Here is a 14,651-nt window from a genome sequence, read left to right on the forward strand (position 1 = left end):
TGCTTGCTTGAGCTGAACGGAAACCTCTTTGTAACTGCTTGCTTGAGCTGAACGGAAACCACAAAGAAACACATGATAAAACACAAAATAAGATTCTAGTTTATAGGTGTTGGCTGAATGCCTGGCCGCCATCTTAGCTAAACATAGTCCTCAACAAGCAAGTATCCATTTTGTATCAATAGTCCATAACAGTAACAGCACATGCATGCAACTAGTAGTAAGCATTATTAAACTCAGCACTGATGTCCGGTAGTTTAATATGCATAATTCATGTTTACAGGCAAGTCCCCTGACCTGAGTACCAGCACTGTATGTAAGATACTATCTGATGGCCAGCCATATTACCTTGGGCAGATATCTTGTGTTATCACCTGAGAAAGGAATTTAGCAAAGAGTTAGGCCTCCTGCATACGAACGTTTAATGGGTCCGCGATCCGGCTGTTCCGCAAAAAGATAGGACAGTACGGGACGAAACCCCACGGAAGCACTCCGTAATGCTTCCGTTCCGCACCATTCTGCATCTCTGGATTTGCGGACCCATTGAAGTGAATGGGTCTGCATCCGCGATGCAGAATGCACATGGAACGGTGCCCGTGTATTGGCGAATCCGCAAATGCGGTCCGCAATACGGCAACGGGACACCTACGGTCGTGTGCAGGAGGCCTTAAAGTGAAGAAATAGCTTGGTTAGTGAATAATCCTGATGTACTTAATAAAATAGAGGTCCTTAAGTAATTGATTAAAGAATCATGATGTAATGGTGGGCTTCAGAAAGTATATAATAGTTGCATTAGCAATGGGGATTTTAGATAAGATTAAAGGGGTTCTCTGGATTTTTAATATTGGTGACCTATCCTCGGGATAGGTCATTAATATCAGATCGGTGGGAAGCTGACAGCGGACAACCCCGCCAAGCAGCTGTATGAAGGGAAGGCGCGTGCCGTCTTCCTTCCTGCTTGCTGTTGCTTTGCCATAGTGGCAGCAAGTGAGAAGAGAGATGGCACGTGCATACCGGTGCGCCTTTCCTTCATACAGCTGATCGGCAGGGGTCCCGGACACCCGCCCATCTGATATTGATGACCTATCCTGAGGATAGGTCAATATTTAAAGCCTGGAGAACCCCTTTAATGTACTTGTTTGCTAAAATCGTAGAAGGCTATTTACATGTTTATGATTATGTTTGACCCTTGGTGTTGGGATAGGTAATAAATAAAGATGATCAACTCAAGTGTTAATGGTTCATATGTCTCCTTGAAGAGGAGAATGGAGACAAGGACTAAGACTGGAGAATACTGATGGCTGACCCAAGGGAATGAATTATGTAGGCATGACGTGTTCCTCATAAGAAACTTTTGTTCCACTTGAAGTTGTTGGAGGTGTAAATTATGTATATCAATGGTTATGAATATATTCGTGATGTCGTATGTTATGTATAATAATGTTGTAATGATGTAATCTGTAAGAAACACATTGATGTCTATAGACTGCGGGACGATGCAGAATTATATTAATACTTGTGGTTGGGGCTACACCTGAACAGGGACCCTAACTAGTAGTTAGCTAAACGGTTTGATTTGTGCCGTAACCGCAACGTCGTAGGGATGACTGAAGCAGGCCATCCCCTGGTGTGACAATGAAATGGAGGATGGGAAGGGTGGGTGTGTTGAGCAGACGTAGGATGTAGGGGAGGGGGAAATGAGCAAAAAATAGCGGGGTAGAGCCCCTCCCACAAATACAGGCCAATAAATCGGCCTTAAAACTTGTGGTCGGGGCTACACCTGAACCGGGACCCTAACTAGTAGTTAGCTAAACGGTTTGATTTGTGCCGTAACCGCAACGTTGTAGGGATGACTGAAGGAGGCCAAAAAGAGACCATATGCAATCAGAAAACTTTATTTACAAATCGCACTTACAGTACAAGGTTCTGACAGGCGAGAGACATCTCAATGTTCGGGTGAGGTATGTATCTGGAATAACAGGAGGAGTGCCAGCGCCCTAATTTCCTGATGACGTGAGCAGGAACTCGGTTCTTGGATGCTGCGGAAGCGGCGCCAATCCGAAAGGAGTGGCCAGAGACAGATGCCAGGTCTAAACCTAGGTTGGCCACCAGGGAGCGAATATGCGAAACAAACTGGGAGCTTGTGAGATGCGCTGCATTGAAAGGCAACAGTGGCCTGTGGGGTGTTGTACTGTCAATACTTTTTAACAATTGGTGTAGCACTTGAACAGGGCACCAGCGGTGGGTGTTTGGGTAGTACGTGATCTGGGTAGGAGGGCCTGACTGTGATGTTTTGGTGGCCGTGAGAGAATGAAATTATCTGTGTCAGTCTTCAGTTGCCCGACAGTCAGATACCTGCGGCTACTACGGGCTGAGGTAAACTCTCCTGGTCTCAGTAAGCCATAGAAAGCCAGGTATATGGCTGCTTTTATCACTAGACTCTGTTGGGCGCCAAAAGGGCTATGGTCTAACAAAATATTTGCCCGGTGATGGCCTGGTGGCCCGGACGTGTATTTGGGTTGCATTTTTCAAGACCCCTGAGAGTAGCCTTGACTACATGGATGGAGAATAGTGAGGGAGCTTCTGGTTGACTGGAGGCTCGGAAATGCTGTACACCGGCTAAGTAAGACTTAACTGTGGAGTATAGCCGATGAAAGCCAGGATGTAGTTGGTAAAATCAAGACTGCCTTGGGGAAACTTGTCTTGGAATTTAAGAAATGCCCTCCAACCTCTATGGTAAGCCCTGGCCGTGTTGGGTGACAGGGACTTGGCCAGTAGAAAACGAGCTGTAGCTAAGTGAGAGTTTACATCCAGACCAGTGATGGGAACAGAGGGACTGTAGCACCGTTGGCGTCTGTGTTAGGAAATACCTGCGAGAAAAGACCAAAATTAGCTCTAGACAGGGCATCAGCTGCGACATTCTTCTGCCCCGATATATGTGAGCATATGTATCGAAACTGGTGTTGCAATGAAAGAAGCACTAGACGTCTGAGGAATGGTAACACCTGAGGGGATTTAGATGACCCGTTATTTAGGATATCCATTACCGCTGCGTTATCGGAAACGAACAACACAGTGTGACCGGTCCACTCGTGGCTCCACACATGAGCGGCTGCAACTAAGGGGTAAATCTCAAAGGAAGCTGAAGACTGAAGAAACCCCGGCAGTGACTTGACCTCGTCGGGCCACCCGTTCGCTAGCCAATGTGTGCCAAAAATGGCTGCGAATCCAGAACTGGGAGCGGCGTCGGAGAAGACTATTGGGGAGCTGTTGGACACCACCGGGATGAGGAGAGAAATACCATTCCAGTTACTAAGAAAATAGTCCCACATGGCTAAATCGGCTACTATTTGGTCGTCAAGGCATATGAGGCTGTCTTGGGAAGGAGCTGAAGGATGGAGAGCTAGTAGTCGTGACACAAATGGCCTACCTTGGGGCGTGACTCGCATAGCAAAATTTAACATGCCTAAAAGGGACTGTACGTAATTCAACTTTTTTAATGGTTCTGGTCTGCGTGAAATTGTGAAGGACGACCCTAATCCTGTCCAATTTGTTTTCCGGTAATTTTGCGACCATGTTTATTGTGTCCAGAATGATACCTAGGAAAGTGATAACTGGGGATGGACCTTCAACCTTTTTTAGGGATACGGGGATATCAAGTTGGTGGAAACAGCTTAGCAGCGACTGTAGTGCTTTTGGATTGGACCCGGGGTGTTCCAATAACAGAAAGTCATCCAAGTAATGGATAACAAAACTACAATGGAATTCGTTGACTAGTATCCAGTGGAGAGCCTGGGCCAGTTTGTCAAACAACCATGGACTGCTTTTTGATCCGAAGGTAAGTTTAGAGGCAAAGTAATAAAGATCTCTCCACTTTATACCATGCCACTGCCACAAAGTTGGACTGATGGGGAGTAGATTAAAGGCGTCAGATATATCAGCTTTTGACAGAATAGAGTTACGGCCTAACTGCAGTATAATGGCGATAGCCTGATCTATGGAGGAATATTTCATACTGACTTCTTCGGAGGGTATGAGAGAGTTGATACTGGGAGTGGAGTGACCGTGTGGGGCTGATAAATCGATGATCAATCTTTCTTTGTTACTAAATTTGCCTGTGACTACGCCTATAGGGCTGACCCTCCACCGTTCAAAAGGAGGAAAAGAAAAGGGGCCTATTAGGAATCCCTTAGCCAACTCGATGGAAATCAGTTCATCCACTGCCTGAGGGTGAAGCACCGCTGACAATAAATTCCTGCATTCATAAGATGATTCGGGCAGGGCAATTAGGCCATTGTGGAAACCTGATCTAAATCCTGACATGAGGAACTGTACGAAGCTAGGGTCGTGGTGGTTGCGTAGGAAATGCATCAGGCAATCAACGTTAAGGACACTCAAATATGACTTCTCCGCCTTTAATGTACAGACCGATTTGGGATGGGCTCTGAAACAATTCACACAAACATGTAACAGCCTACACTGACTATAATTGCAGGAGGAAAAATAAAAATTATTGCAGATCTGTGACCGGCCGAGGTATTGAATGGGCCTTCCCAATTTGTCGACTAAACCTGAGGCATTCTGGGGTTCAGGGTGCCTAGACGGCTGTGCGGGAGGGCTACTATCGACACTTGAGGCAGCTTTGTGGCACCATTCTGCTGTGTGGTAGATGGACTGACACAGAGAACAAGCAGGAGCCCTAAGGCCAGCAAAGTGTCTGCAAAATATCTGTGTGTTGATATTAGCCCAGTTTGTGAGAAATTGACTGAGGGCCGCCGCGGCCTTAGCAGAGAATGAACAGTGATAATCGTAGAACAAACTACCACCATATTTGTACCCCAATTTGGTTACCCTGAATAAATAAAGATCTAATTCCTCCCTGCGGTCGGGCCGTACGGAGCAAATCACATGTCTATACAGGCTGAAAGCTAGAAGGAATTCAGGGATGGTAAGCTTTCTGTTTAGCCTGAGATCACGGCCCCTGAGTACTACTGAGACATCACCGCACGCGATGACTTTGCTGTCTGAGAAATCCCGAGTAGCAATCAACAGGGAAGCCAAGTTGACGTCCCTGCCTTCAAGAATATCTTTCTTGGTGTTGGCCGGTATGAAGTGAGTCGGAGTGATATTAGGAACAGAGACAGTCGTACCGGTAGCCCCCGCAGCGGACGTGGACGGGATGGCCAACTCTGGAGCCGGAGGAGTGAGAACAGCACCCCGGGACTCGACCGTGTCCAGTCTGGATTGAATGTCCGTGACTGATGACGTAAGATTGTTGAGCATAAGGTGAATCTGAGTGAGCGAGGTCTGGACTGTGGCCATCGAGACTTCCTCCTGACGCTGCGGACTCGCAGTGGACATGAGTAGGCGGTATAATTCTGCCTTTCTGGCCGAGGCTGTAAACGGGATACCCTTCCTGGACAGCTCTGCCATCAACCTGGGTACGGTCCAATTCCGTAGTGACAAGATGCTACCCACTTTGGATAGCCTGGCGGCATTTTCGTTGACCGAGGCCTCCATGATATCAGAGGCATGAGACATGGCCCTGTAGATACAGTACGTGAAAATGAGGCTCTATCATGTGACCTGAGTCCAGACACCAGTGACAACCCTACCACCAAATTGATGTGGTGTGCGTACACATGCCATCGTCAATGATGTCACCTCGTGATCAAAGATTACTGCCACCGACAGACTGAGCTGACTTACCCACAGCACGGGAGGAGCGAATAGCGGGATGAGGAGAATACCTAAGTTAAACCGTGAGACTTTTTAGAAGACAGAATGAGAAAGCGAATCTACCACTGAAAACTTCCCTATACTACCTGTTGGAAAGGAAACTGGGCCACACCCAGAATCGACGGATGACCCTGAAAGAAGTAACGTCCCTGGAGAGAGAATGGAGAAAACATACTTAACAGACAAGGAAACGACTATACATGACTGGAGACGTGAGCGAGGTCGATGAATATACAAGCGTATTATGCGTAAACTACGAACGTATGAAACGAACTAGCGTAGTAATTACGTATCTGAGATGACTGAACACGACCTAATGAAATGTGCAAGGATAGTTTGCTTAAACCGTAGTACGTGCATATGTACCACTGTATTTTGTTTCACCCCCCTTTTTTTATGTTTTTTTTTAATGAGTAATCGTGTTTATCATTCCCTTTTTTTTTTTTTTTTTCACTTAGGGAGTGTGTGCATAAGAAAATATTGCCATAGGTGATATGAGTATGTGTATGTATGTGTTTTTTTTTTTTTTTCCACTTCCATCTGCAGTAACAGGAGTGACCACCAGAGGGTCTCAATCTCAAAGCCTGCCACACTCTGTTCTGAGCTCCCCGTCCTGCATACTCCACTGTGGCCACCGGGGGCGCAAGGACCCGGACCGGAACGAGCCTGAGACGCCGGGAGACCTGAAGCAAGCGTGCCGGCGGCAACAGGAGAGGACACCAGAAGGGAGAGGACACCGGAAAGTAAGTTAAACAAAACCCTGCCTCACTAATGGCACAGTGGCCCGTGCCAGACGTTTGCGAACGAGTTCGGGACCACGCTGACCCCTGCACCCTGCCTACACTGCCGCGTGGGAGCCGATGCATCCAGGCAGATCTCTCCGGTGCAGCGTGACTCCCCCTTACCTGGGGAGCCGGCGCTGCCAACCGGACTTAAGCAACGGAGGGCGCTTACTGAGGCGGCATCTTACCTGAGAGGTGGGCGAACGGCGTGGACTCAGCGCACGGTGTAGAGTCAGGAGCAGTAAGGCAACTAGTTCAGACGCACACGGATGTAGCCACGATCTGTGTTGAGCAGATGTAGGATGTAGGGAGGGGGAAATTAGCCTAAATAGCGGGGCAGAGCCCCTCCCACAAATACAGGCCAATAAATCGGCCTTAAAACGAATTATTCCTTTGTTCTCTGGGAAATAAAAGACAGTGTTTGGGGACATAAACCAAGCACTGCCTTTTTTTTCCTTGCTGCTTCACACTTCCACCTATATCATGCCGTATTCTGCCTGATTTTATATTTATTTCAACTCTGTCTTGCTGCTCTTGTGTCTGAATAAACGAAAGAATCTTCTCAAGAAGTCTTGTGCTGCTGCGCCCAGTTTCCAACACTATACTCATGTGTTATGTGTTACTTATAGTAGTTATGTGCCAGTTCTGGTATTTTCGTTGTAAAAACGGAGCACAATAACGGAAATAACAAATGCTGATGTGATAGCGGCCTTACTAATATTATATCTGCAGTATGTTTGTCTGCTGTGTAGGACCTAAGACAATCTTGACAGTGTGATATTAGTTGTATGTTATACAGTTTTGTGATAATCTTTTAAAAAACAAATATAAAACGGTGCTATGGTTCTGTGCTCAGTATCATGGTCACTTTGCGGTTCAGTGATGTTTTGTATTCTGGCTATGTGACTCCTTCCTACTGAGCATAGCACTGAGAATACGAAATATGACAGTGCGCACAACCTTTCGTTCTCAGTGCAACCATTCCCCAGAAGATGTCACATGTCATGTGATGTTTTTTATGAGTGTTTGCTTGCACAGTGAGTATACTTGTACATGTTTCAGCTGAAAATTTTATGAGGTCACATATCCCTTTTAACGAAAAGAGCGATGCCCTGCAAGAAAACGAAATTTACCTTCAAACATTTTCTCTAAACATGGTATTTCGCCAACGCAGTAAAATGCAAGCTGTTTCTTTATGGCCCACCATCGGGAGAGTTTATTTCTAGACATAGACAATTGTGTAGTGGCACGGAGATACATCTATAAGCGCCATTATATATGCCAGGAATGAGTCGTGGGGTATAAAATGGGTATTAAGCTGGCTGACATTAGCGATGTGCTAATGTCAGCTGAATATAACTATATTAGTCCCATCTCACTGCCTAAAGCCTTTATTGAGTAAAACAAACTTTTATAATATGCTAATTAGCCTCTAGGAGCGGGGGGGGGGGGGGGGGGTTTGGGGGGCGTTGCACCTGCTCCTAGAGGCTCAGTTGGCCCACCTCTTTTCACGCCCTTCCTCTCTTGATTGACAGGGCCAGGGCAGCGCTGCTCCCCTCCCGCTGGCTGTGTCTGCAGTGTAACTCTTACGCTGTTCAGTATTCGGCGCAGGCGCAATGAGGGAGCCAGCAGCCGCCGAGCGTCCTTCCCTCATTGCGCCTGCGCCGAATACTGAACGGTGTGAGATTTATACTGCAGACACAGCCAGCGGGAGGAAAGCAGCGCCGCCCTGGCCCTGTCAATCAAGAGAAGAAGGGCGTGAAAAGAGGTGGGCAAACGGAGCCTCTAGGAGCAGGTGCAACGCCCCCCTCCCTGCTCCTAGAGGCTAATTAGCATATTATAAAAGTTCATTTTTTCTCAATAATGGCGGCAGGCAGTGAGATGGCACTAATATAGTCATGTTCAGCTGACATTAGCACATCGCTAGTGTCAGCCAGCTTAATACCCATTTTTTAGGTGACAGAAACCCTATAAGACCATGTTTGTGTACTGTGCATCTTCCACAGGATGCAGAGCAGAATTCATTTCTAAAAGATATTTTTCTGGAATGAAATGAGCTTCTTACTCCCTTTCAGTTGTTACATAAGCCTCCTGCACAATTGATGATCTATGTTTGGCACATGCATAGTATAGGCAGCAGCAAGTTCTCAGCAGGGCGTCTGTCACTGACTGCAGCGTTCTGTGTGACTGACTGGGGACATAGTACACAATAACCTAGCCATACTTTCATCAACAGTGCTTTATTTATTACAGGGCCTCTGAATCCCACAACAAAGCCCCATTCTCTCAGGCTCCAGGCACAGTCGACTTAGCAACAGTCCCAAAGACAGACTTCCATCTTCCTATGTCCAACTCATAATTTGCTGTCATTTATTAAAGGAAATCCATAAATGACTTGAGCTTGAATCACTTCCCTCAGATCTTCCAAGTCGGGAACAGATATCGGCAGATCTGACAAAAACAGACATGAAGTATTAGTGAGAGCAGAACCTGGGAGTGTCAGTCAGAACACACCTTAAGGCCTCCTGCACACGAACGTGTGTGCGCCCCGTGGCCTTGTGGGCCGCAATGCACGAACACCGACCGTGGGGCAGCCGCAGCGGATCGCAAAAAGAAAGGACATGTTCTAGCTTTTTGCGGAACAGAAGTATGGGACGAAACCCCACAGAAGCACTCCGTAATGGTTCCGTAGGTTTCCGTTCCGTGCTTCCGTTCCGCATCTCCGGATTTGCGGACCCATTGAAGTGAATGCGGAATGCACACGGAACGGTGCCCGTGTATTGGGGATCCGCAAATGCGGTCCGCAATACGGCAACGGGACACATATGGTCGTGTGCAGGAGGCCTAATCCTTTCAGGATCGGGCCATTTTTCACCTTTCTGCCCAAGCCATTTTTAGCAAATCTGACATGTGTCACTTTATGTGGTAATAACCTTAAAACGCTTTTGCTTATACAGGCCATTCTGAGAATGTTTTCTTGTCACATATTGTACTTCATGACAGTGGTAAAATTAAGTCCAAAAATTTCATTTTTATTAAAAAAAAATACCAAATTTACAAAAAATTAGAAAAATTAGCAAATTTCCAAATTTTTATTTCTCTACTTTTATAATAGATAGTAATAGCTCCAAAAATAGTTATTACTTTACATTCCCCATATGCCTACTTCATGTTTGGATAATTTTGTTAAATGTTATTTTATTTTTGGGGGCAGTAGAATGCTTAGGCCCCTTGCAGACGAGCGTGCCGGATTCAGTCCGGGTGCATTGCGAGCGGGTTCAGGGAAACCCTTGCGAGTTCGCACGCAATTTGTCTGCGATTGCATTGCGTTGTTTATTTTTTTCCGCGCGAGTGCAAAGCTTTTCAATGCGTTTTGCACGCGCGTGATAAAAAAACTGAATGTTGGTACCCAGACCCGAACCCGGACTTCTTCACAGAAGTTCGGGTTTGGGTTCGGTGTTGTGTAGATTTTATTATTTTCCATTATAACATGGTTATAATGGAAAATAATAGCATTTTTTTTAATACAGAATGATAAGTAAAATGTCCATTGAGCGTTAAACAATAATAAAAAAATTACTCACCTCATCCACTTGATGGCACAGCTGTTATTGTCTTCTTTCATCTTCTTGCAGGACCTGATGCAATGCGATTTTCATGCAGCCCCATTCACTTCTATGGGGCCTGTGCGGCGTGAAAAACGCAGAATATAGAACATGCTGCTATTTTCACGCAACGCACAAGTGATGAAAAACATCCCTCATGTACACAGCCCTATTGAAATGAATGGGTCAGGATTCAGTGCGGGTGCAATGTGTTCACGTCACGCATTGCACCCACGCGGGAAAACTTGCCCGTGTGAAAGAGGCCTTATTCCTCATGCAGATGTCCGTGTCAGTTTTGGATCAGGGGTAACACGGACTGTGTTCAATACATGTTTTCTCCCGTGACAGATCCGTGTTGGGTCCGTGGGTCAGTTTTTTGCTGTCCATGTTGCATCCGTGTTTCACTGAGGGTCCATTTACATGTCCGCAATTTCGTTCCGCATTTTGCAGAACGGAATTGCGGACCCATTCATTTCTATGGGGCAGCACGATGTGCTGCCCGGACACGGGATTGCGGACCCGCACTTCCGGGTCCGCAATTCCTTTCCCGAAAAAAATAGAACATTTCCTATTCTTGTCCGCAATTGCGGACAAGATCAGGCATATTCTATAGGTCCGCAAAATGCGGATCGCACATTGCCGCTGTCCATGTTTTGCGGATCCGCGGCTCCGTGGATCCGCAAAACACGTTGCGGACATGTGAATGGAGCCTGACACTGAACAGCTGAAAAATAATTTTCAAAGCATCTTTTCTTAATCATCTGTGAAATACGGATGCAACACGGATGGCATCCGTGTTGCATCCATGTTTTTCACGGACCCATAGACTAAAATGGGCGTGAGGGATCCGGGAACACGGACCAAGATAGGACATGGATCCGTGCCGAAAACACGGACCCACAGACCGTGCTAAAACACTGATGTGTGAATACAGACATTTAAATGAATGGGGACATGTGCTGTCCGCGGAGAACACGTACAGCACACGTCCGTGAAACATTGACGTGTGAATGAGGCTTTAGAAGTTTAGAAGCAAATCTTGAAATTTTTCAGAAAATTTCCAAAACCCACTTTTTAAGGACCAGTTCAGGTCTGAAGTCACTTTGTGAGGCTTACATAATAGAAACCAACCAAAAATGACCCCATTTTAGAAACTACACCCCTCAAAGTATTCAAAACTAATTTTACAAACGTTGTTAACCCTTTAGGTGTTCCACAAGAATTAATGGAATATGGAGATGAAATTTCTGAATTTTACTTTTTTGGCAGATTTTCCATTTTAATAAATTTTTTCCCACTAACAAAGCAAGGGTTAACAGCCAAACAAAACTCAATGTTTATTGCCCTGATTCTGTAGTTTACAGAAACACCCCATATGTAGTCGTAAACTGCTGTACAGGCACACGGCAGGGCGCAGAAGGAAAGGAACACCATATGGTTTTTGGAAGGCAGATTTCACTGGGATAATTTTTAGCTGCCATGTCACATTTGAAGACCCCCTGATGCACCCCTAGAGTATAAACTCCCAAAAAATTACCCCATTTTGGAAACTATGGGATAAGGTGGCAGTTTTGTTGGTACTATTTTAGGGTATATATGATTTTTGGTTGCTATATATTACACTTTTTGTGATGCAATGTAACAAAAAAAGTTTTTTTGGCACCATTTTTATTTTTTGTTATTTAGAATGATCATCTGACAGGTTAGATCATGTGGTATTTTTATAGAGCAGGTTGTTACGGACGCGACAATACCGAATATGACTACATGACTACTTTTTTGGTTGTTTGTTTCAGTTTTACATAATAAAGCATTTTTGAGAAAAATTATTTTTTAGTGTCTCCACATTCTGAAAGCCATAGTTTTTTTTAATGTTTTGGGCGACTGTTTTAGGTAGGATCTCATTTTTTGCGGGATGAGATGACGGTTTGATTGGCACTATTTTGGGTTGTGTATCACTTTTTGATCACTTGCTACTACACTTTTTTGTGATGTAAGGTGACAAAAAATTGTGTTTTTGACACTTTTTTTTTTTTTACGGTGTTGACCCGAGGGGTTAAGTCATGTGGTATTTTTATAGAGCAGGTTGTTACAAACGCGGCGATACCTAATATATCTAGATTGGTACTATTTTGGGGGGCATGCGCCTTTTTGATTGCTTGGTGATGTAAGGTGACATTTTTTTTTATGGTGTTCACCTGAGGGATTAGGTCATGTGATATTTTTATAGAGCCGGTCGATACGGATGTGGCGATACCTAATAAGTCTACTTTTCTTTTTTCACCTTTTTATACTTTACTTTGGGAAAAGGCCGCTTTGTTTTTTACTTTTTTTCACTTTATCTTTGGTCCCACTCTGGGACTTTTGGGGGTCTGATCCCCTTTACAATGCATTACAATACTTCTGTATTGTAATGCATTGGCTGTAAGTGTATTACCGAGTGTAATACACTTACAGCCTGCTTGCCTGGCTGGGTTAACATGTGTTTTTTTTGTAGCAGTTAAAAAATGCATAAAAAATTGCTGAATAGAAACATCATGCTTTTATAACTGCAGCTGTCGTGGTTTTGTGATAGAGGATTTGCTTGCACAGTATTTAAAGGTGAAACACATTTATTTAACACATTTTAGGCTACTTTCACACTAGCATTAATATTTTCCGGTATTGAGATCCGTCATAGGGGCTCAATACTGGAAAAAACACTTCCGTTTTGTCCTCTTTCATTGTCAATGGGGACAAACTGAACAGAACGGAATGCTCCAAAATGCATTCCGTTCCGTTCTCATACCAGAGAGCATGCTGTGGTTTGCTTTCCGTGCCCCATTGACTTTCAATGTAGTTCATGATGGATCCGTCTTGACAATGTTAAAGATAATACAACCAGATCCGTTCATAACGGATGCAGACGGTTGTATTATCAGTAACGGAAGCGTTTTTGCTGAACCCTGCCGGATCCAGCAAAGACACTAGTGTAAAAGTAGCCTAACCTGTAAAAATCTGTGGGGACAATTACTGCACTGCAAAGCCACAGCAATCACTGCAACGTGTAAACTCAGCCTCAGGTCTGCACACGACTGTATTTTTGGTCCGGATCTGATTAGCATTTTTTGGGGATTGAATGAAGACCCATTCATTTCTATAGCGTTGCAAAAAAATGTGGACATCACATGGATGTCATCTGCGTGCTGGTCGCATCCGTGCGGCTGTGCTGCAAATTAAAGGACATGTCCTATTCTTGTCCATTTTGCAGAAAAGAATAGGTATTTTTACAATGGGGACGGTGAAAAGTGCAGTATGCACATGGCATGCATCCTTATTTTGTAGATCCATGATTTCCGTACTGCAAAACGGATATGATCATGTGCAGGAGGCCTCATAGCTATGAGTCTGTTGCATTAAGCTGCTAACAACGCTAACCACTAATAAGGCCTCATGCACACGGCCGTTGGCAATTTGCTCTCCCCAATGCACGCGCAACATCCGTGCGGATTCAGACTCATTCAACTTGAATGGGTCCGTGATCCGTCCATGTTCTATTTTTTTGCGGTGTGGAGGCACAGAGAGATCCAGATTGCGGACCCATTCAAGTGATGCAGGGTGCACACGGCCAGTGCCCGCATATATGTTTACGGGCCGCAATACAAGAATGGCAGTGCAATGGCCGTGTGCATGAGCCTTAAGAATGAAAATACTATTTCTATATATTTTGATATAGGGGTTAACTGCCGCTGTCAGAGGCAGGGTGTCGGCTATGTGATTCTGCTACCGGCACCCGCCTTCTGTATTAAAAGTTAAAGACCACCTTATATGGGTCCAGACTTCAAATAGGCTACACAGAGCAGCGCCCAGGGATCTCCCTGCACTTACTATTATTCCTGGGCGCCCCTCCGTTCGCCCGCTGTGCCCCCATTACCGTCTCCTGCTCTGTATGCTAATTACTATCAGAGCAATGGGGAGGAGACATCAGTTTCTCTAGTGGGCGTTCCTTCTCTCTGGCTGTAGCCCTGTCCAATCGCAACGCAGGGAGAAGGAACGCCCACTAGAGAAGCTGATGTCGGGGGCACATCGGCCGAACGGAGCGGCTACCAGGAATAATAGTCAGTGCTGCGACATCTCTGGGCGCCGCTCTATGTAGCCTGCTACTTAAAGCCTGGACCCATGAAAAGTCCTATCATTGGTGGTGCAGTGCGCCCGCCCCTCTCTCCTCATTGGTGGCGGTGGCAGCAGCAGCACAGGGGGAGAGGGAGAGACTGCTTCCTTCTCCCCTGTGCTGCTGACGGAACATGAGCGCGCTGACAGCAGCGCGCTCATGTTCTGTGATACTAGACTGCGCAGCCCAGTATCGAAAAAATGGAAATCCCGGTATCGTATCGATACCGGGACAAAATTATCGATTGGGTATCGACATTTCGATACCCGCAACAACCCTAATGCTGCCACTGCCTCTTCACAGCATACCACACAAAGCACTGTTCACTGTATAGCGGCTGTGCTGGCTATTGCAGGCCTGACCCATTCTCTTGAATGG

General features: G+C 45.6%; 1 protein-coding gene across 1 annotated transcript in view; it reads right to left on the reverse strand.

The window, feature by feature from the left end:
* Window positions 1–8,739: 8,739 nt before the first annotated feature.
* Window positions 8,740–14,651, reverse strand: part of PAFAH2 (platelet activating factor acetylhydrolase 2) — a 106,771-nt gene continuing 100,859 nt past the window's right edge. Inside the window, exon 10 of the mRNA XM_040424231.1 lies at window positions 8,740–8,969. Within this exon, the coding sequence (XP_040280165.1) occupies window positions 8,872–8,969 (98 nt within the window). The 3' untranslated portion in view covers window positions 8,740–8,871. The remainder of the gene's footprint in view (window positions 8,970–14,651) is intronic.

This window comes from Bufo bufo, chromosome 3 (assembly GCF_905171765.1).
Source record: "Bufo bufo chromosome 3, aBufBuf1.1, whole genome shotgun sequence".
Classification (NCBI taxonomy): domain Eukaryota; kingdom Metazoa; phylum Chordata; class Amphibia; order Anura; family Bufonidae; genus Bufo; species Bufo bufo.